Below are 22,308 nucleotides of genomic sequence, written 5' to 3'. Positions count from 1 at the left end.
TCTTCATCAGAACGTTTTGAGGACTTTTGAGGCTTTGAGAGGACATGAATTTAATGGGAACTCGAAACTAAACCTTGGTTTTAGCCTAAATATTGAATAACGCATAAAACCATCCATCCATCCATCTTCCTGACCGCTTCGTCCCATTCGGGGTCGCGGGGGTGACGGAGCCTAACCCGGCTGCTGATGGGCGAAGGCGGGGTTCACCCTGGACAGGTCCCCAGTCTGTCGCAGGGCTACATAAAACCACAAAACCAATAAAATATTCTTTTAAAAATGCTTTTTTTTTCAGCCGAGCTTGTTTGTGTTGATTAGAGTTTATATTATCTGATAAATTTCATAAATTCTGCCATAAAAGTTCATTTGAGTTCATGAGCCACAGACGGATGTAAAAACCCACAATGTGAATCTGAAGTTGCTAAAATAATGAAAACGAGTTAATAAATGTTTTGAGTTGAAATGACAAGGGAAGTGGAACACAACTATGACCAAATAACTGAAATTTTTTTCTTTTTCAGGGTGTTTTAGCCCCCTACAGGCAGATATTGTAACTGCATATCTACTCTCAAACGTTTAATGTGAATACTTTTTTTTTTTTGGCTGATTATGTTGTACTATTGTACTATGTGTAATATTAGCTACATGAGCAAAACAAATCTATATAAAAATGTGGGGAAACTATTGTAATACTACACCATGATTTTATTCATATTTTATTTTCTGTCCATCACTTTGATCGCTCCTGCTTTTAAACTATATACATAATAATTGACTGATTGGTCTAAGCACAAATAAATGAAAATAAATTATGCTTGTGTTAAATTTGACATGAAATATGACTAAAATGTAAAAAAAAAAAGTATTTGAGGAAACTATGAGAAAACCATCACATAATTTGCAGAGCAATAGAAAGGAGAGGACTGTATTTCTGGTGTTGATCCGCATGGACTGGGAACCTCAGACCGATAACTAAAATATGAATGTTTTTTCATTCAATGTACAATCACTTCAATATAAAATCAATATCTGGAATATATCAATCTTTTTTGTACCTTCTACATTTTTTAAAAATGTAAAAACTGTAAAACCTGGAGTCTTTTTTTTTTCTTTTTTTTATTTTTCCAAAATTGTCACTAAATATTTGAATTTTTATTTATTTATTCATATTTATTTTCCTTAAATTTTTGAATGCTTTTTAATTTAAATGTATTTTTCTTTAATTTTTTTATTTTTTTATTTATTTTTCTCAAATTTTCATGTTTATTTTTTTTATATTCATTTTTTTTAAATATTTTTGTATTTTTATTTCTATTCATATAACATGTTTATTTTTTATGGTTTATATTTATTTTTCTCAAATTTTTTTATGTTTCTTTTTTTTTGTCCACTGTTAATTACTGCTACCTCAAAAATAGATGTATCATCATTTTAACATTATTAGTGAAGGAGAAAACCCCTTTGGTGCTACAGGTTTAAATAAACTGAGATCCAACTCGGTAGTTTATAGAATTACCACCTAAAATAAAATCATCCGCATTGTTTGAAAATAGAAATATAGAACCGTTTGAAAGCAACAAGCTGCAGTTTGTGTTGAACGGTGGTTTCAGCCCTCATGTCTGTGTGTCTGTTTGGTTGGCTGGTTCCGATCCGCCGTGCAGGAGGGTCCCTACGTGATGCTCAAGAAGAACTGGGAGATGTACGAGGGCAACGACCAGTACGAGGGTTACTGCGTGGATTTGGCCTCCGAGATCGCCAAACACATCGGAATCAAGTACAAGATCTCAATCGTGCCGGATGGAAAGTACGGAGCCAGGGACCCAGAGACGAAGATCTGGAACGGCATGGTCGGGGAGCTGGTGTACGGGGTGAGTTCACCTTTAATATGTTCACTGGGAGAAAAGGGAATCAAAAACAACAAATCGTCATTAATTTATGTGGTTAAGTTACAGTCTGAGGGAACCGTGATCTGTAAACAGGACTTCTTGATCTGATTGGTCTAGAATAGGGCTGCCACAATTAGTCGACTAATCAACTATTAAAATAGTCGACGACTAATTTAATAGTTGATTAGTCGTTACTTTATATTATATGGAGTCAGAGTTTAGCAAAGTTAAAAGTTATAGTGTCATTCTGCTAGTTTTACGGACTATTTTGGCATTTATTAAGCTTTTTTAGGCTAATTTGGAGTTTAGCTAATATTTGAGCTACATGCTAGCTGTTTTGGTTAATTTAGGATTGTTCCAGTTTCTTTAGACTAATTTTAAGTTTAGTTAATATTTCAACTGCATGTTAGCTGTTTTGGAGAATTCCGGATTTTTTTTCTGTTTTTTTCAGGATTTTGAGTTTAGCTAATATTTCAGCAGCACGCTAGCTGGACATTTTTAGGGGGGCTTAAGAACATAGACAAACCAAGAAGCTTGAATTCTTCTTTTTTGGTGATTTTGTGGAATTTGTTTGATAGTTTTTGGCCTGCAGATGAAGTCGGGTCACATTGAGAGAAACTGCTGCTGTCTGTTGGTGTCCAGAGATGCTCAGATGGATGATGATCTCAAAGTTGTAGAACCAAAAAGGCTGGTTTCTAAAGAGAAAACAGATTATTGGGTTAGAAATCTGTCTGCGGCCCAAGTGACCCACGGATCGGTGCCGGTTCTGTACGGGGGTTGACTAAGGTTTAAAGGTGGAGGAGCTGAGCATCCATCAGTCATTTATGTCTCCTCCATCTTTCTGGTATTAAACACCAGCTCAGATAAGGCAATAAAAAAACTGAATTTGTGGTTTTAAGAATCAAAAAGAACACATTAAATCTTTTCCATTAAATCTTTTTCTCTCCGTTTTGGTGGAACCAGGCGGGTCAAAAGCAGCCAGACGTAGAAGTAGTCTTTAAGAAGCTTGAAAACCTTTTTCAAGATACTTTTCTGTGAATGGAAACATAATGGGGTAAATTATGGCACTACAAGCCCCTTAAGGCCCAACTGTGAGAGTGAATGTTGTGTTTTGTTCAGAATTTATGTCATTTTGGACAATCTGTCTTTTCCTTTCCGGACCATAAAGGTGCTTTTGTGCGCCTTTTTCTTTTGTGGAGGGCTTCTTTTGTCGAAATGTTTCCCTCATTTCCATGACTTCAAAGAGAAAGAACAAACAGAAAATTCTGGTAAAAATGCAACTTATGCAACTGTGGGAACATCTGAGGACAGTGAGACTATCAGCATTTCACCATCTGGGTCTTTGCTGGGAGAAACCATTAATTTCTCCTCAGTTATTCCGGAAGAGCCCGGCCTCTTCTCAACACGCCGGGTATTTTAGCTCTTAAACTCCCCCAGGCTGTCATCTTAGCAAATTTTGCTGAGAATGGAAAAACTTAAATCTCTTTTATTCCTCCTTCCCCTGCTCCTGTTTTCCTCTCTCCGTCAGTGTCAGACGGCTGTAATGAAACTTTAAAGTCGCTGGTTGTAAACCCTTTGCTCCTAAGCCCGCCAGACAAGGTCACAAAAGGCAGCAGGAATAATCTGTTTTGTGGATTTTCTGCAGCAGCTGCAGCAGGACGGGTTGGTCATGCACTATTTTTTGCTTTCGTCTGCTGAAAGCCATTGACGAATTATTTTATCCTCCTGAGTTATTCTCCTGGAGTTCCAGCTAAGCCCTTTTGCATTAAAGAAGTTATTTTTCACCGCCTTTTGTTGATCCGTCCGCCTTAAATCTCTCTGAGATGTGCAATCTAGTTCCTGGAAAAGAAGAAAAGACTTAATGGTAGTCAGGACATCATGAAGCATCTTCAGGTCTTCATCAGGTTTTAGGGAAACATTTTTTCCAATCAATCTTTATTTACAACACAAGACGCTGTGTGCCAAAATAAATTATAAAAGCTCATTTAAAAAATAGAGATCACCTCCCTTAATATGGAATATTAAAATGAATTTATAATAATATCCTGTATATGTATATATTTATCATTAATATTTGTAAAAAATAAAATGAGTTAAAAGCGTTTTTCTTATAATATCTGCACTCTTCAGCCCTCAGGTGGTTGATTAATCCATAATCCTGAAAAGATGACGCTCTAAGTTTTGTTTATTAGTGCTGGAGGATCTTAGTCTCTGAGGGTTCATATTTGACTAAAAGATCTGAGAAATCACCAGATGCAAGACATTTAAACACTGATATAAGTTCCCTAAATCGATCCAGATCAACTTGTTACTGGAATAAATCAGCTTCGTTTGAATTTTTTTAAATTACGTTGGACCAAAATAATGTAAAAGTTTTTTATGGTCATGTTACAAAAGCTTTTACAAATTTCTCCCCACGTCTGTGTTTCTGTGCACCTCTGAACTGTAAGCTCATGAAAAAGCCAACATATCAGTTTTGACTGAACCAAATGAAGTTTTTAAGCACACGTTCAGGTCATGTTACCTCACGATCTTTCTTCTTTAGAGCAACTAAACTTTAATGTAGAAAGGGATGAGTAATTCCCAAAGAGGGGTCTCTTATCAGAAATTATACCGTGGTCTGGTTGAATACTGATTGGCTGCTGGGTGTGGATTAAAAAGTGATAATCCACAGTGATAATGCACTTTTAAAAATGTAGTTCCGGTCACACATTTGTTCTAAATCACTGCGCTGGCTTCTTTAAAACAAACGTTTGCTTTCTACCTATTTCAGGGGTCAGGAACCTTCAACAGTAAAAGTTTTCTACTGATCAAAACTTAGTCAGACCCGCAATTTTGCTTTTTTTAAATAATAAATATGAAATAAGTTTTTTTTCTAGCATGAAATATAAAAACAAAATAGCAATTTTTTTTTTTAAATGTGAAATTATTTTTTGCATTTGACAGAAGCTCGTATGACTTCCTTTCAAAATAAAAGACTCCTTGTGCCAGACCGGATCATTACAGTGCAGCTCTGATCAGCATAAGATAATATGTGCTTTAAAGATCAGACTTTTTAAACAAATTTTTGCTTAGTATTTAAAAAATCTATGTACTCCGGAGGAAGCAAACTGCAAAGACCTCTTCAAATCATCAGGAATGCAAACATTTTTAGATAATTTATCTTCGAGATGCACATCAGTCATACATTTATAAACGTTGCCGTAGAGCCACTATGGAGAGGTAAAAGTCACAAGTGGCTCCGGAGCTGCAGGTTGCAGAACCCTGACCTATTGTAAATAGGGCTGACACGATTATCTGACTAATTTGATAGCTGATAAGTCGTTACTTTATTATTATATGGAGTCGGAATGCAGTAAAGTTGAAAGTTATGTTGGCATTCTGCTAGCTTTATGGATTATTTTGGCATTTTAAGGTTTTTAGGCTATTTGGGAGTTTCTGAAACATGCTAGCTATTTTGGCAAATGTAACCTTTTTTTGTTTTTTAGGCTATTTTGGAGTTTAGCTAATATTTCAGCCACATGCTAGCTGTTTTCTCTAATTTAAGCTTTTTTGCTTTCTAGGCTATTTAGGAGTTCAGCTAATATTTCATCTGCATGCCAACTATTTCAACTAATTTAGGATTTTTTTGGCTAATTTGGTATTTAGCTAATACTTTAGCTGGTTATCAGCTTCAGCGTTTTCAGCTATTAATTTCAGCATCTCCAGCTATCAACACTAGCATCTTCAGAGGCCAAATTCAGATTTCAGCATTCACACTAGCATTATTACAGATAATGCCATATATCTAGTTTGTAGCTGGTTTTAAGCTACTGATAGTTAAGATTTGTGCTTTACATCCAGTTTTTGCATGGACTAAATGGAAAAAATAATCGGTGATTAGTCAACTATTACAATAATCGTTTGTGGCTGCACTAACTGTGATGAACAGTAAATGTTTGTTTCCTTTTCCGCTGCAGTTGAAGTTGTGCTCATACTACTGTGACAACGTGCTGCATCATGTATCAAATAGTCTTTTTTTGGTGAAAAAACAATCTAAACCGAAAGAAACTACAATACTAAAGAGCTAAAATTCAATTGAATATTTATTTCTCTGGAACTTGCGAGCTTTATCCCTTACTAACTAGACGTGGAAGAGAATCGTCCTCTGTTGCTTCCATTAATTTCTTGAAGGTCATTATTCCGTTTATACTGTGGTCACTTACTGAAGAAATGTATTTATTTATACAATTTCACCGACAGGCCGAAGCTCAATAGGTAAATTCAGACACAAAATTTACAAAACCTTCATAATAAATAAATCAAATTAATATAATACAATAATACATAGAGGTGCACTGTTACAAATTTTCATAAACCTTTTATATATGTTTAAATACAAGATTTCAAAGTGCAGAAATCTGCAGGTGGGAACAGAAAAAGCTAAAGAATTTGTCAAAATACGAACTCAACAAAAAGTACCGAATTTAACTGTTAGAAACTGAGCTCAATAAATAATAAATCAATTGTTAGCACTTGAATCTTGAAAGTTCACTTCTTATCGTTATTTTTGTCCAGATGATGAAGGAAAAGTTTCATTCAAAGAAAAAAAATCCACAAGCAGTTTCCTATGTCGCTTTGATGAGCCAATCAGAATAGAGTGAATCTGTTTTGGACTTTTTACAGTTTTTTTTTTTTTCTTTTGTTTTTGTCCCTCAGAAAGCGGAAATCGCTGTGGCCCCTTTGACTATCACGTTGGTCCGGGAGGAGGTGATCGATTTCTCGAAACCCTTCATGTCGCTGGGGATCTCCATCATGATCAAAAAGCCTCAGAAGTCCAAACCCGGCGTCTTCTCCTTCCTGGACCCACTGGCCTACGAGATCTGGATGTGCATCGTGTTCGCCTATATCGGCGTGAGCGTGGTGCTCTTCCTGGTCAGCCGCTTCAGCCCGTACGAATGGCACACCGAGGAGCCCGAAGAGGGCACCGACGGTCCGCCAAGTGACCAGCCCCCCAATGAGTTTGGCATCTTCAACTCTCTCTGGTTCTCCCTGGGCGCCTTCATGCAGCAGGGCTGCGACATCTCTCCCAGGTAAGACGGACTCAGACGGCCTCGGTAGCATACATGACCCCCCACCCCCTTCAGAACCCTGCAGGACCCAAACACCAGTCATCCCAATATGCCACCACGTCCTCCTCAATCACGCTTTGACTCGTGCTCAGTGAGCTCTCAGCTGTCACTCCAATTATTGCCGTCATCATTACTTTAGACGTGTTTGATTGACTTAAATGAAAACTGAAGGAGGGGGGGGGGGCTTCTGCATGGTTCTGAAGGTTCATTCTGCATCAAATCAGACAGTTTTACATTTAAATAAGACTTTAAGGATACAGACATTTATCACATCGTTAGATGCATGAGTTAAGAGTTTGGATTATTATTGATGCCACGATCACAAATACAACTGCCATAGCGTGACGGCGAGACTACTTTTTTCATTGTTTTCTCGTTACAAGATAATCAATAACAAAGAATGAAGCGCGCCTCTCTCCCTTTCCCGCATGGAGATGCCGAGACTCTTTAAGTCTCTTTATTTTGTGGTTTACAACAAAAACAGCAGAAGAACAACAGCACTGATCCTTATAAAATCGACTGATTATATAGTGTCAATATTTTCTCTAAAAAGTTGCTTTGTTTTGCTGCGGACTGTATAAAAATGACAAAACCATAGTAGCAGACTGAGTTGACCAGAGTGGATGTTTGGGTCCGCTAATGTCCAGAGCTCAGTGAACGCACCATGTGCAGATGCTCGTCGGATCTGAATTCTGTCGATCAACCTGTTCGTTTGAAGGTTTTAGAGAAATAAAGGGAGGGGGGCTGATGCATGAATGAAGGAGTTTGAGGGGCAACTTCTGAGGAGTGTTCTTCTGCTGTTTATGTTGTTAACCACAAAATAAAGAGACTTAAAACAGGTCAAGTCTCGGCATCTCCATGCAGGAAAGAAAGAAGGGGGACGCTTCATTCTTCCTTATTGACTATCTCGTTATCTCAATAAAATAAAGTTTCTTTTCTCGAGAATATTATCTTGAGATAATGTTTTTGTTTTCTCGAGAAAGCAAAATATTATCTCGTTATGACAAGATCACGAAAAAGTAGGGTAGGCCGCTTTCAGCTTCAGTAAGTCTGCACCACTGGTCATTCACAACTCCGATTTTGAGCACATATTACAATCTTCTGCTGCCAGGGAGGGTGGCGGTCTGAAATCAGAAAATTTTGGGGACTTTGGAGACCCTTCTATGGGCAAAATGATGATACATATCGTGTGGGTGATAGAAAAGTGTCCGTTTCTCTTCTGTCGTTTTTATTAGTTTATTTTTAATGCTGAGCTTTTGTGCAAAAATGTCTTTTCCTACTAAGAAACTGGAAACTGTTGTGCACTTTAGAAAAACGCTTCTCATTTGTAACTATTCAGTTACACAATACTTGAAAAAATAAAGTCAGAGAAAAGTATGTTTTTTTTTAGAGAAAAGCTAAAAATGTACCTTATTGTGATATATATCGTGATACATAATTTTTTCCATGTCACCCAGCACTACACTACTATAATCGGTCAGTTTTTTAGCTGCTGCCCTCCTGCTACAGGACTGCCACCGCGCCACCTCCAAAAGTTCCTGGATAGCCACAGACCGACGTTAAAAAAAATCGTCCAGTCGCCATAAAATTGTCCTTAAAACCTCCGTGGCCAGCTGCCATGTTTGCTGAAAATCTTGCATTTAGGTCAGCGCCGTGGCATTTTGGATTTGTGACCGTAAAGTATTTATACATAAGTTAATAGTTAAACCTTTTTGGGAAATATTTAATACATTGAATCTTTCTTTTTTTAAGTTTCTTACTGGAGTTTCTAAAAGTTTTTTTTTCTCTATAGATCAGTAGAAAACAGGAACTTTACATGACAGTAATCACAAGCATCAAAACCAGAGACATATGAACACATCAGATTCCTTCATTTTCCTTTATTAGCAACATATTTAACTGAAAAGACGTTTTCTTGACCTTCAACAAATGCTGCTTCCTGCCAGCCTCGAATCCTCTCAGGCTGAAGTTACCAACTTCAGAGCAGAGGCCCTGAACGAGTGGAGGGGAAGCAATTAGCTCAGAGATGCTGTTAACGAGGAGGCCGCTGATTGGAAAACACCAAACTCCAGGGATTCAGGCTTGGAAGTTAAAACCTCCAAACAGAAACAGGAAGAGTTCTGGATGGAGAGTTCTGGATGGAGAGTTCTGGATGGAGAGTTCTGGATGGAGTTTGGTGTACTCTGATGCTTCCTATCACCAAAATGTTCCTTTCTTGCCAACTAGAAACATACTCCTCTAATTAAACAGACATGGTAGATGCAGACTCTGTGATCAAAACACTTTAGTTTCATGATTTAATACAAGTATTTCTGACTCATGCTTACAGTTATTTGCCTTTTGGATGAACATAAACTGACCACAGACTTTGTCTCAGTTCAGTGAAAGAAGCTCAGCTTGGATTTAACCTACGATACAATAATCAGTTTGATACGACTGATTTCTGTCTTATTTAATCCATTTGTTTCATCAATACCTTAAAGTTAGATGATGACATTTCCCAAAAATGTCAAACACTTCCAAAAAATTACGTTTTTTTTTTTTTGTTATTTACTGACTTTTCCATAATTTTATTCTAAGTTCTTAGAAATAAGTTGTTGTTTGCTTATCGATCTGCATGATTTTCATCAAAAAGTAGAAGGAAGGAATATGAAGTATACTGAGTAAGAGTTCATTTAAGGTTTTTAACTGTCTTGTCTGTCTGTTCCTGATGTATCTCACTGGGGTCTCAAAAAGACAAAACTTAAAGGAAACAATCTTCTCTCTAAATCCGACTTAGCTCATATTTTACACAAGTTCTGGTCTTCTTAGGCAGCATTTGCACCAAACACGGTTTTGGGGTATCCGGTTTTAACGTTTAAGATCCGTTGAGTGTCAGGGCGCAGTTGTTATGCACAATGGGAGCCACACCTTTTTCAGCTTCACACCTGTAAACGATCAGAGACAGACACACAAAGATTCTCAAAAAATACAGAGGTCCAACTCTGATACAAAAATAATACACAAAAAATGGGTTGATAAAATCGATTAATCGATTTGAATCAATTTAAGCTTAACAGATCAATAATCAATTCATAAAAATATAAATCGATTTAGCACATAAAGCAAAGGTCTGCTAGCTTGATGCTAACGTTTATTAGGATTTCCCATCGGACGGCTAATGCTAACGCTCGGTTGACCTAAACAAACATTTGTGACTAAATGAATATCTCATGAATTTTCCAAACTCTTAAGGAAATATTTTTTAAAGTAGCCATTTGTGGTCTAAAACACAATCTTTTGCTCATACTTTCTTCTTCTTCTGTAATAAGGTGTAATGCTATAGCGCCATCTATTGGCCAAACTGGAACGCCCTCCAGGAGAGGCAGAACAATGTTTACAATGTTACAAGTAAACTTTAGTATACAAGTATACTTTAGTGTAACTATAGCAAGTATACTATAGACAACGTACTTGTAGTATAGAAAGTATACTAACTGAATACTTATTTAGACTAAATTGGAATATTTTAAGTTTACAATACAAACAGTAGATAGTATCTCAGAAGTAAACTTTTAGTATACTCTCTGCCTAACTTTGCGTACAGAATAAAAGATTTTCAGAGCGACTTCTCTCTTCTCTAAATAAATGCTCTCTTTGAGTTTCTTCAATCGCTCCACTTTTCCAAATGCAATGAAGGACTTTTCCAGAATTTCCTCTGTAATGTTGTTAGAGAGATTCCTCACCAATAAAAGCTTCACCTCGGCCGTGACCTCTAGGGTTTGCATTCTTCCCTTTTCTGATCCAGCGGTTTGGCAAAGATTTCATGATCGGCTCTCACTCCAGGTCTTTTCCGTCAACCCGATCTGGGGGCGTGTCTTCAGACATAATGCTAGTTCAAACTTGACTGCACGATGCAGATCTGCCATTTTAGAGGTTTTAAAATTTTGAAAACACCTTTGCAGCTTAGTTGCACATGGTGAGTCTATTCAAGTATACTAGTATATTTAAATTGACTACTTTTAGCTTGGGTGTTTCCAGAGTTCAAATATCTTAACTTTGGCAAAGCTTCGGTGGTGGTTGGTGATTTATCTACAAAAGTTACACCCAGTGAGCTACATCCTCCATTACAGTGTTTGTATTTCAGCTCAAGTTTATGTGGTTTTGTCTCTGTAAGGATGTGTTGTTTTCCTGTTGTTTGTGAGTTGTTTGTTTCAGTTTCATTGCATCTATGTGACTTCTCCTCCTTTTTCCAAAATAAGAAGACATTGATTCTGCTGTCTTGGAGCTGGAATCAGTTTATTGGAGTCCAGTAAATGTTGGAATGGTGGAGAACGTGTTAAAGTCTGCAGCGTTTCTGCCTGGCAGAGATCAGGTCTCCATTCTGTCCTCTGCTCATAAGCCTGTGCTTCTCTGTGGCTTCTTCTTCTCCTCTCTAAATCCCGTCTCTGAATGGCTTTGTCGAGCTTAAACCTCTGGCTGCAGGTTATTTTAAGCTACTGCTAGATTGGCTTCTATAGTTATTTTCGGTCTGTTATCTGTTTAAGCTCTTATGGATCTTCTACTGTAATAGAAGTTTTAAGATAATGGAAGATGAAAGGACGTCCAAACCAGCCTGTATCTTTCAGCCCCCCCACCCCCAGCGCCAGAGGAGAGCCGAGAAACTCGGTGGAGGATCCTGACGTTCAGTAAAGAGCCTTCCAAATTGTAGCCCGGCTTCACGTAAGCAAACTGTAAAGAAGAGGGAAGCGGGTCTGTGATGAAGAGCACTTATACGAGGAAGAGCAGCTGCTTTGATCCCACATGTGCAGATCACCCTGAACCATCGCTGCCTGTGTTCTGCAGATAAGAGCTTTAAAGCTGAACAAGAATGTCGGCATCAGAATAAAGTTTCCATTTCTAACCTTCCCGTCACTGCTAACCTCAAGAGAATTCCCCACCTAGAACAGTTTATTTCTATTCCACCCGTTGAAGAGCGCTAAAGGATTTAGGATTGTCCGGGCCCACTGAGGGTCGTAGACAGAAACGGTTGTATCTCGAGTAAAGTGTAAGTACGAACTGGAAGAACACTGTTGTGTGTGTGGTAAGTGTGTCAGGAAGTATTCGTAATGCTAATGTGTGAGGCGTGAGGTACGGGAGATGTGGTCGAATGGTGTCTTTACGTCACACTTTAGGCCTGAGGAAGGTGCGAGTACCGACTCCTTAGCGAACGAATATGCACAGGTGTGGGCGTGATATGTACAAACCACAGCACAGAGACCGCTCTTTTAAAGATCGTTAATGATCTTAGAATTCATTTAGAGTCCCAGAAACTTTCTGTTCTGGTGCTGCTGGATCTTAGTGCTGCTTTTTGATACGGTAGATCACCAGATTTTATTAGATTGACTTAGGAGTCATGTGGGTCTCTCTGGAAATGTTCTTAAGTGGTTTTATTCTTACCTCACAGATCGACACTTTTATGTAAGTATGGATACATGCTCTTCAAGAATCCATAAAAGAAGTTGTGGGGTTCCCCAAGGGTCAATTTTAGGTCCCATTCTAATGAAACAATGTTAACTGGGGCTGTAACGAGTATTCGAGTCCTAATATTCTCGCAATCTGCTCCCGAAAATTCGAGTTTAAATATTCACAACGTCCAAAATCGCTGATTTATAGGATCGTTCCATCTATTGCTCTGAAATGCAGAATAATGTTGGATTTTAAGTTTATGAACTAAAACAAAGCTGAAAGAGCAGCGCTAATGTCACCAGAAGTAAACACATCTTTAAGTCGGTGAAGCTTCCTGTTTACAAAAGTAAAACTAGCGAGAGCTTTTTCAGTTCAAAAACTGAGACTGAAGTTCCGTTCAATAACAAAAGTTCTGGAAAAACAAATTAGCTTCAACACAGGAGCTTTAACTCCAGTGTTTAAAATATAATTTAAAATACTTTATTGTCTTATATCGTGATATAAAATATTTTATATCGTGATATACATTTTTTCCATATTGCCCAGCACTCGGCCTAATGTTAACGCACTAAAAGAACAATGATTTATAATCAATGCTGTACGTCTGTCGTACCAAAACACAATATTGGTTCTTTTTTGGTGTTTGGATTTTTCTTAGCAGCCAGACTTTTGCCTCATATATAAAATACTTTAATCTCCTAATTTCTTAACTTGTATTTTGTGAAATTATGACTTTATTATAGTAAAAATATAAACTCATCCACTCATAGTTTTGTGACTTTATTCTCATAAATGTATTTATTCTTTATGGTCTCTCTGTCGTAGTCAGTTTCTTGCTGTTGTGCCACAAAAACATTTTTGCTTTTTTTTCCATCAGTATGCGAGTTCACTTGAGTCTGGTCAGACTAAACTTATTGTTCACCTCAACTAAACCTAAATGCAAATGTTCTTCAAAGTTTGAACCAGAATCCAACCATGAATGAATATGAATATAAGCTACTGAATGGTTCAGGTGATCAGTATTGTGTCTTCTGCCTGTTGAATGTTCTCCTACAGAGAGAGATTTTTTCACACTTGAATAATTGCTCTTCAAAAGGAAAGCCGAGCTCTTCCCTCTCCTTTCTCCTTCTGTCTTTTAATAAGGGTTAAACCCCCTCAGCTCCCTCTGAGCAGCGCGTAATAATTAATTCAGTGATTAATATCCTGGTCTCCAGCGGTAATGCCTCCGTGGAAATCTCAGATGGAAAAAGTGAGGCGTGTTTTTTTTCCCTTTGATTCCCTGTGGCCTGGATCTGCTGCCGCTCCTCTCAGGCTGACACGGCGCTGCAGACGTCCCAGCAGCTGCCTGCCGCTCCGCGCAGGTGGGATGCGTCACGTCTGATCCAGGTGTTGGCTCTTCTGTGCCAGATGGATTAGCTTTGTCTCCGGGCTGAGTCACGCCGTCGCTGACGGGGACGGGCTTGATTGGAGCTGATGAGTTCAGACTGTTCGCACGCCGACGGCTGATTTCCTGATGAGGCGGAACTTTCTATTTGAATTTGGGCTGAAATAAAAAACAGGAAAATGACTTTGAAGTGGGCTATCTGCTGCGGTTCGACTGTTCTATTAACGGCGGGCCAATTAGCTCCTTTGTTATGCAGCTGCACTTCTTCTGCTCATGTCAGCGGTGGATTTGATTTGTCACATTAGTCCTGCTCAGAAGTTCTGGTCGGTTCTTCACACAGCGCAAATAAAACAATCACTTCTTTGATATTTGTGTGATAATCGTCCAAAACAAACAGCTGGTGGTCAAACTTTGCCTCACGGGCTTCATTCTGCTTCTTTTAAATCCTATAAATTGTTCATAGATTTTTTAGATGAGATGTTCGTGGAAACCTGGAAAATCTCAGGATTAAATATTGATTTTTTTTTTGCATAAACAAACATTTGATTCCCTAAATGTACAGAATTGAGGAAATATTTCAGCCCCTGTAAATTCTTACATTAATAGAAAGCAGTGACTCCGCCCACAACACAATGTGACTCAATGGGTACATTGTAAAAGTATTTTTTTTAAATGCCCAAACTTGAATCTCTAAAAAAAAATCAACAAAAGGTTTACTAAATGTGACACCTTAACCCCATAGTGTCTTAAGCTAAAATGTTTGACTCCGCCCACTACTCAATATCTCAAAAATTGTAAATAATGTTGCTTTTTTTGTTGTTTTTTTTTCTTTCATAAAATGCCCAAATTTGATTCCCTGAATATCATAAAACATGAACTAAATGTGGCTCATATCAGCCCCATATGTCCAAGGTTTAAATTCATGACTCCGCCCACTACGTAACTGCTATAAAATATTTTTTTGTTTTCACAAAATTAAATTAACATCTTTGTATCACCTTTTTACTATTCATAATTATGTTAAAAAGTTATGTTTTTAAAGTTTTCGTTTTAGAGAGTTCAATAAATGTTTATCCTGTTCGGCCCGTGACCCAAAGTGGGTTTTGGATTGTGGTCCCTCGTGCGATTGAGTTTGACACCCTAGTTTGCTGATATAAAATGTATGACTCCGCCCATATTTTTTCTTTGTTTATTCTGTCAAAACATGCAGAAATTTGACTCTCTGGCTATCAAAATAATGTGGCATCGTTTTCCAAAGGTTACGTTTACAACTCCGCCCACTAAATGTCACCAAACTGCCTTACATTTTTTAATTTTGTACTTTTTCTTTTAAAATGTGCAAAAATTTGACTCACTGGACAGTAAACACATTTAGCACACCCCTTAATCCTAGGTTTCCTAAAGAAAATGTGACTCCGCCCACCATACTGGCACTAAACTGACAACATGCACAAATGTATGATGTATATATCACATTAGGTTTACCAAATGTGCCACACTTAACTCCCATTTTCATAGGATTACGTTTATAACTCCACCCACTAAATGACACAAAATGACTATAGTTTGTTTTTCTTTCTTTTTTTTTCCTTTTAAATATGCATAAATTTGACTTTCTGAATACACATTGTACACAATTTAGGACACTTTAACTGCAGAGTTTCTTGAAAAAAAAGTATGATTCCACCCACTACACAATGTCACTAAACTGGTGTAAATCGTAAATAATTTTTGCATTTTTCTTGTTTAAAGTATACACAAATTTGATTCTTTGAATATCAAACCAACTTTACCAACTGCAGAAACATTGCTTGGCCCTAATGAACTAAAACTGCAGTAAATTGTTAATGTTTGCATTTTTCTTAAGTCTAAATATCAAAATCAGTTTACCAGGCGCGACACACCAACTCCCCTTCCCTAGGATCACTTTCATAACTCCACCAACTGCATACCACTGAATTTTTTTTTTATTTGTAATCGTTTTCTCTTTTAAAACATGCATACATTTAACTTTCTAAATACAGAATGTAAGCTACAAAATTTAAAAAACACCTAAAACAAAAAAAGTACAACTTTGTCCTCTACACTGTCAACAAATAAGTGTAACATGTAAATAATTTTTGCATTTTTCTAAGCTTTTTTTCTTAAATGCACAAATTTAACTCTCAAAATATCAAAATAAGTCGACTCAATGTGGCGCACTTTAACCTACTTTTCCTAAAATTAAATTCATGACTCCGCCCACTACACGATGTCATTAAAATGGTGTAAATTGTAAAGAATATTTGCATTTTTTCTTTCTTTTCCCCTTTCATAATATGTACAAATAATACACATTAAATATTCTAAAAAAAATGCACAAAATTTGGAACAAATAAAAAAAAATAAAATGGATGACTCCGCCCACTAAGAAACTAGACTCGTCAGTCATAGTTTTTTTTTCAATTGTGACTTTTAGTTGACACATTTTTTAAAACTACTTTAATGTCCAATCAGGTCACTTATTTAATTTTTACATTAACCCAAAATTAAAACACAGAAGACAAAACTCAAATTTAAAATGTTCTTTTTTTAATGCTTAAACCTGCACCTCCTCTCTTCAGACCCGGTCAACCAAAAACCTGATTATGTGACTAAGGCTTCATTGAAAAACAAGATTTAATGCATCTCAAATGAAACCTGAGAAGATAATGATGACTAGATCATTTTAAGGGGAATTCTGACATTCCTAAATCCTTCAGAAACGACTGTTTGTTTGTTTTTTAGAAGTGTTTATTAAACCTGGATCCCCGTTTTCTGTTTTGCTATAATGAGATGTTAAAGGCTGGAGGCTTCCTCTTATCTAATCACTTCAGTGGTTCCACGTGACTTCTCTTCTGTAAAGCAAATCCTATTTTTTCTCTGAAACTGTTTGCAGCTTTCTGGGCTGAAGTGGAATAATCTCCACTTTCTCAAGAGGCTGCTAACTGGAAAAAGAGAAATCTGCGGGAAGTTGCTGTTTATTTTTAACTTTACTGCAACCAGAGAAAGACGGGGATGTTGTGGGTTTTTGTGATTATTCTGCAGAAAAAGACGCTCTTAAAGCGTCGACAAAAAGGTGATTTACCCCGAAAGAGCGACGGGGTTTGAATTTCAATGACACCTTTACTGGTGGCTGCAGAGGAGCAGCGGACATGAAACGGCGCCGCAGACCGGGAGTGACAGTTTTCCTGTCATAAATAAGTCAGACGGCTCGGTCTGGCCCCAGGTATCACCCGGAGAGCAGCTCCTCATTTATTCAGGCTCTGCTGAAGGACGGTGTCATCACCGCCTCCGTTTCATCTCCTCTTTCTGCAAAAACCAAATCATCCAAACTTCTTTTCCACGTCTCCAAACACTTCAAAGCTTCCCTCCTGGTCTCAGATCATTCACGGAGCGGTCAGCGCGGAAAAGCACATTACATTTAATCCTGATGTCAGATTTGCTTTGCTTTCATGCTGCTTATTATCTTTACATTTTGATCTGAGCCCCTTGTGTCTGTTTTTTTTTTTTTGTCCAAAGACGCCCCATTTTGGGGGCTTTAGATGGAAAAACCCATTTTCCGTCCTGCATGACCGGATCATAATAAACACTGTATTTCATATGCTGACTGTTCTAAGAGCTCTTTGAAGATCTGAAGATTTGCAATCCCAAACGACCTTTTTGGTGGCTGCCGAACGGCTTTTTTTAACGTTCCAAACATGAAGCGAGGACTTAATGAAGGTTATTTTTAATAAAGCTACTGTTGATTAAACAGCGAACCCTACCTGCACCAGTTCAATTAAACTAACCTGCAGCAAAAACTTCTGGAGCTTCACAAGTTTTTATGAAACACTTACATTTCCTATTTCACAAAACCAACGAGCAGAAACTATAAAAACGGCTTTAAATATTTACTGTGACAAAAAGCTTAAAGTGAAACGGAGTTCAAAATAGACGTTTTCCTCCTAAACAATAGAGTTCATCAGGAAATCTTCTAGTTTACCGACAGTCTAAACTCAGAAAAATTCGAGCTTTCTGTGTTCAATAGAAGAACCAGCAACTTTACTGCACAGTTATGATAAACATGAAGGTTTCTGATCACCAAGAATAAAAGCACCGTCTAAACTTCAAGAGTAGAGATAAAAAAATGTGGAGAATAAACTGTAACAATAACACACACTTGGAAAATTAAGTGTTTAAATGAAGTTTCCACAATCACGAGTTTAGTCAGAAGTTTAACTTTTACTTTTGCAAGAGCAGAAACTTCTCAGGGTCCGTCTGCCGCCGACTGGTTAACCCAGTATTTTTTAACCAGTGTCCACAGTCCTCTAGCATGCCGAGGCGTTGGAGATCATCTGGTGCATCATGGGAAATATTCTATTTCACCTAATTGGTCTGAACCCCAGATAACTATTTTATCATGGATATCAAAATTAATTGGACTTGTTTTTTGTTTGTTTTGTACGTATTTGAGCCATTTTACAAGCAAAAAAAATTGAATTACGACTTTAAGTCATACATTTAAGAAAAAAAAAATTTAACTGTTAAATTATGAGAATAAAGTCTCGTGTTATATTGATGATTTTTTTCTTGTAGATTTCTGTGTTTTAAAGGTGTAAATTCAGGACTTTAAAGTCTTAAATCTACAACTTTAAAATATGTAAATTTGGACGAAATAAATAATAAATTTACAATAAAGGGCATACATGTAAGTCACAACGTTATAAGAAGAAAGTCATAAATTACCAAGAAAAGGAAAAGTATACAAGAAAAAAGTCAAATTTCTCAGAGAAAAGTCATACATTTATGAGAAAAATGTCAAATTTACAAGAAAAACATTAAGTTACTAAGAAAGTCATATTCCCCCCAAAAAGTCATAATTTTACAAGAGAAAAGTCATACATTTATGAGAAACATCAGTAATTCACAAGAGAAAAATCATAAATTCTGGAGAAAATAAACCAAAGCTGTCTGTCTTTTGGTGCAATGCTTAAAGATGAAAGCCATGAAGCGTTTTGTGAAGCTTTATTTTGGAGAGTTTTTTTTTTTTGTGGCCCTAATACTCCGTAGTTTTGTTCAATTAACTGCAACCAAAATAAAAAAAGAAAAGTAATTATTAAATACATAAAACAGCAGTGACCACATTTGACCTTGTGGGTTCTCCAAGGTCAGAAACATTTACTGCGTCAAGAATTTCTGCTCCGTGTTCATGCAAACAAGTCCAGGTTTCACAGCGAGAAGGTAGAAATACTAAAGATCGTAAAAATACAAATGTTCTCTGTGTTTGATTATTATTTATGAATGGCTGTATGTTGTTAATACAACTCAGTTTTGTTTTTCTTACCTTTTTATTTATGATGTTATTGTGTCAAGGACAAAGTGTACTTTACTCAAAAAGGTTGAAGCATACTGGGTAAATCCTTCAACAACGAATAGAAAAAGCTTTTGGGTGGATTCAGAAACTCTAAGGACCAACACTTGTTTTTCTGTAAAGTTAATCTCATAGAGGAAGTTTTTTTGACAAGTAACTGAGTGAGATGAAGCTGTGTGGAAATATCAAACCATCCAAGATCCATTCAATGTACATTTTCTACAAATCAAGTTAGTTCAGCTGCTGCTGGAGCTCAGAATCTTCTGCAAAAATGTCAACTATGATGTTACGTCACCAAGCATGTTCAGAATAGGCTAAATGAAGGTTATTGAAGGCACTATTAGCATATGGGGTTCACACCGGTATGTCACTGCCTGGTTCTAGTGCATGTAGTTGGAGGAGGCTTAGCGTTAAATATCAAAGCGGTGCAAATCTGGTGACTCTTTCTCAGCTCTATTCCGATAAATCAAAGACTTCTTGTCATATTTACAGGCCCAATTATTAATTTCTCCTACGTGGTCAATTTTCAAACGGTCGGCAATTCCGTGAATTAAAAAGGACACCATCCATTCGTCACTGCCAAATCTGAGTTCCTGATTGGTCAAAGTTTGACCGTTTTTTTAGTCGTAGTGCCTGAAAACAAACTTTCAACGCGAGTTTTGAACAGGGAAACCTGAAACGTGCGTTTACTTTTCATTTGAAGTGGCCACTTGAACACACGTTGGTAAGACCGATGTGAACGTGGAAGGACAAGTTTTGTCTCCATCCGTCTTTCAAAGGGTTGCTGGAGCCTATCCCCACTGATTGGAGGCCAGTCCACTCCAGTTAAAGGGAATCCAAACCCTAAATCAACTTTTTTTTTGTCTGTTGGTCATTGCCAAATTTTTTGACAAATTAAAATAAAGTTGTTTAGTTCTTAAAAAATATATAGTCAAAAACGTCTGTGTGCTGCCCCCTAAAGGATGAAACGGGGTATTACAGGTGAATTTTGTGATGGTCAAACTATCCAAGTTCCACGTCATGATCTGCAGCTCCAGTAATGATAACAGTCCTGCCCCCCAGCCCCACCCCTCTGATTGGATTGTCACATTTCAGCCGTGGGTGGAGTCAGTCTCCAACTTCTCTGTTTGGTTACCCTTTAAGTCCAACAGTCAATATAAGACTATGGTAGAAATGTGATTAAAACCAACGAGAAGTTATGTAGAAACGGATTAAAATGATCCGTCCTGCAGCTAAAGATGAGGATTTTAGATACAAACTTCATTTTTTTAGGGTCACCTTTAAAACCACAGAGAGAAAAGGCCTGAAACGACCTACATTAACAAAAATACCCCCCTCCCCCACTGCCGGTGTTTACTGCAGACCCGTCAAGACTCAGCGGCGTGTCGCTGTGGATCAAAGTCAGGGGTATCATCCGGCTCACACGCAGCCATCCTGAAAACGTGCTGCTGATTCTATACGAGCGGCGGTGGCGACAGGAAGGCAGAGGAAACAAAAGCAGAGAAGCTCCGCCCCTTTCATCGCCGCTTTACTGTTTAACGGCGGAGAGTCATTTGTATTCAAATCCAGAGCCGATACATCAATAAGTCCATTTCATGGGCCAACTTCCCCGAGTGTGACGCTTCAGTGGGGGACGGCTCAGCGGCTGCAGGCGCCTGCGCAGACGCAGGAAGCTCTGCGTTCAGATGAGTTTGATGATTTTCAGATGAGTTTAAGTTTTGGAGGATGAACACAAACAGCTGCAGATGCTTCATCAAAAGTGGGTGGAGCTTGGAGGGAGGTGTCGTCTTGTTTGTTCTCCTCAATGCAGCATTCATAGTTTAGGATTCTCCTCACGACCTTCTGCTGCTCCAAAGCAGCGAGCTATCCGTCTCCCCTGAGCGGGAAAGGAGGAGCGCCGGCGGCTCCTTCTGCTCCTCCAGGAGAGCATATAGAATGCACAAAAAAGATGGTATGCAGCTTTTCCTCTCAAAGCTGAGGCTTTATTTGATGAGGTAGTCTCTAACCAGAGTTAAAAGCAGCCGTGGGCGGCGTCAGAGCGCCACCTGGTGGTTTGTGGGCGGTACTGACCGTCTCATCCCTCATTGCTCTTGACAGCTTCCTGACTTCCTCTTTTATCCCACACTCCTCCTCTCCATCCCTCCTTTCCTTGTGATTTTTTTTTTATTTCTCCTCCACTTCCCGACCGCCCCACAAGATCGCTATCGGGGCGAATCGTGGGAGGAGTGTGGTGGTTCTTCACCCTCATCATCATCTCGTCCTACACGGCCAACTTGGCTGCTTTCCTCACGGTGGAGAGGATGGTTTCCCCCATCGAGAGCGCCGAGGATCTCGCCAAGCAGACCGACATCGCTTACGGCACTTTGGACTCGGGCTCCACCAAAGAGTTCTTCAGGGTGAGTTGGAGAAGTTTCTGTGAAGCTTTAGCCTCAGTTTATGAGGGTTTTCTTTCAGGCTGTGGCCGGTTTCTCTGCTGGTGAGTGTCGTCTTGAAGGTTTTTTTTTAACATGTAGCTTTCACAGATTTGTGTTTATTGGAGAAGAAAATTAATCTCCTTCCATCAGAACAACACAGTGGTTTATTTATGAATCATCTTTCATCAACATGCTGTTGAATACAAAACGCTTTAAATAAATAACAGATAAACATAAATTAAAACTGCAAAAAGACTAAAAGAAACAACATTAAGACAAACATAAAATGAAGGAAATGTGTGGAGCTAGGATTGGAACTTTAGTTTTGTGCGTGTTAATGCTATCATGCGATTAATTCTTATGTACAATTAATTAATCGATTTTAATCGCAAATATTTTTAACCTAAAATTGCTGTGAAAAGCTTCATTTTTAAGATATTTTGGCTTAAACTTGCAGTGCAGTAAAAGATCAAATCACATTTAAAAAGTGAAGTTTTTCATCATAACATACTTCCAACTTTACTTTTACACAATTCAATCTAAATAATAAAAAAACACATCAGGTCTAGAGTGTTCGAATTAAAAACACATACGTTTCTCCACTTAAAAAAGGATAATTTTTGGTGAAAAAGTTTATAAGTAAATAAATGTACCTTAAACTTTTCTTTATTAATACACCTAAAATGGTGTTTATGGCTTATTTCAAGGTTAACCCTTT

General features: G+C 37.8%; 1 protein-coding gene across 6 annotated transcripts in view; it reads left to right on the top strand.

Moving 5' to 3' along the window:
• The window catches only part of gria4b (glutamate receptor, ionotropic, AMPA 4b), a 166,448-nt gene that overhangs the window by 125,967 nt on the left and 18,173 nt on the right, over positions 1 to 22,308 (top strand). For all 6 annotated transcript variants that reach the window (XR_004949060.1, XR_002918622.2, XR_002918621.2 and 3 more), the window contains exons 10-12: positions 1,659 to 1,865; positions 6,582 to 6,955; positions 21,374 to 21,572. Coding sequence is in view for 3 of the 6 variants with exons in the window: in XM_024266175.2 (XP_024121943.1) it covers positions 1,659 to 1,865; positions 6,582 to 6,955; positions 21,374 to 21,572 (780 nt within the window). In the remaining 3 variants the exon portion in view is untranslated. The remainder of the gene's footprint in view (positions 1 to 1,658; positions 1,866 to 6,581; positions 6,956 to 21,373; positions 21,573 to 22,308) is intronic.

This window comes from Oryzias melastigma, linkage group LG14 (genome assembly GCF_002922805.2).
Source record: "Oryzias melastigma strain HK-1 linkage group LG14, ASM292280v2, whole genome shotgun sequence".
NCBI classification, from domain to species: domain Eukaryota; kingdom Metazoa; phylum Chordata; class Actinopteri; order Beloniformes; family Adrianichthyidae; genus Oryzias; species Oryzias melastigma.
The sequence above is the reverse complement of the archived record's forward strand: the minus strand, read 5'-3'. Positions and strand labels throughout refer to the sequence as shown.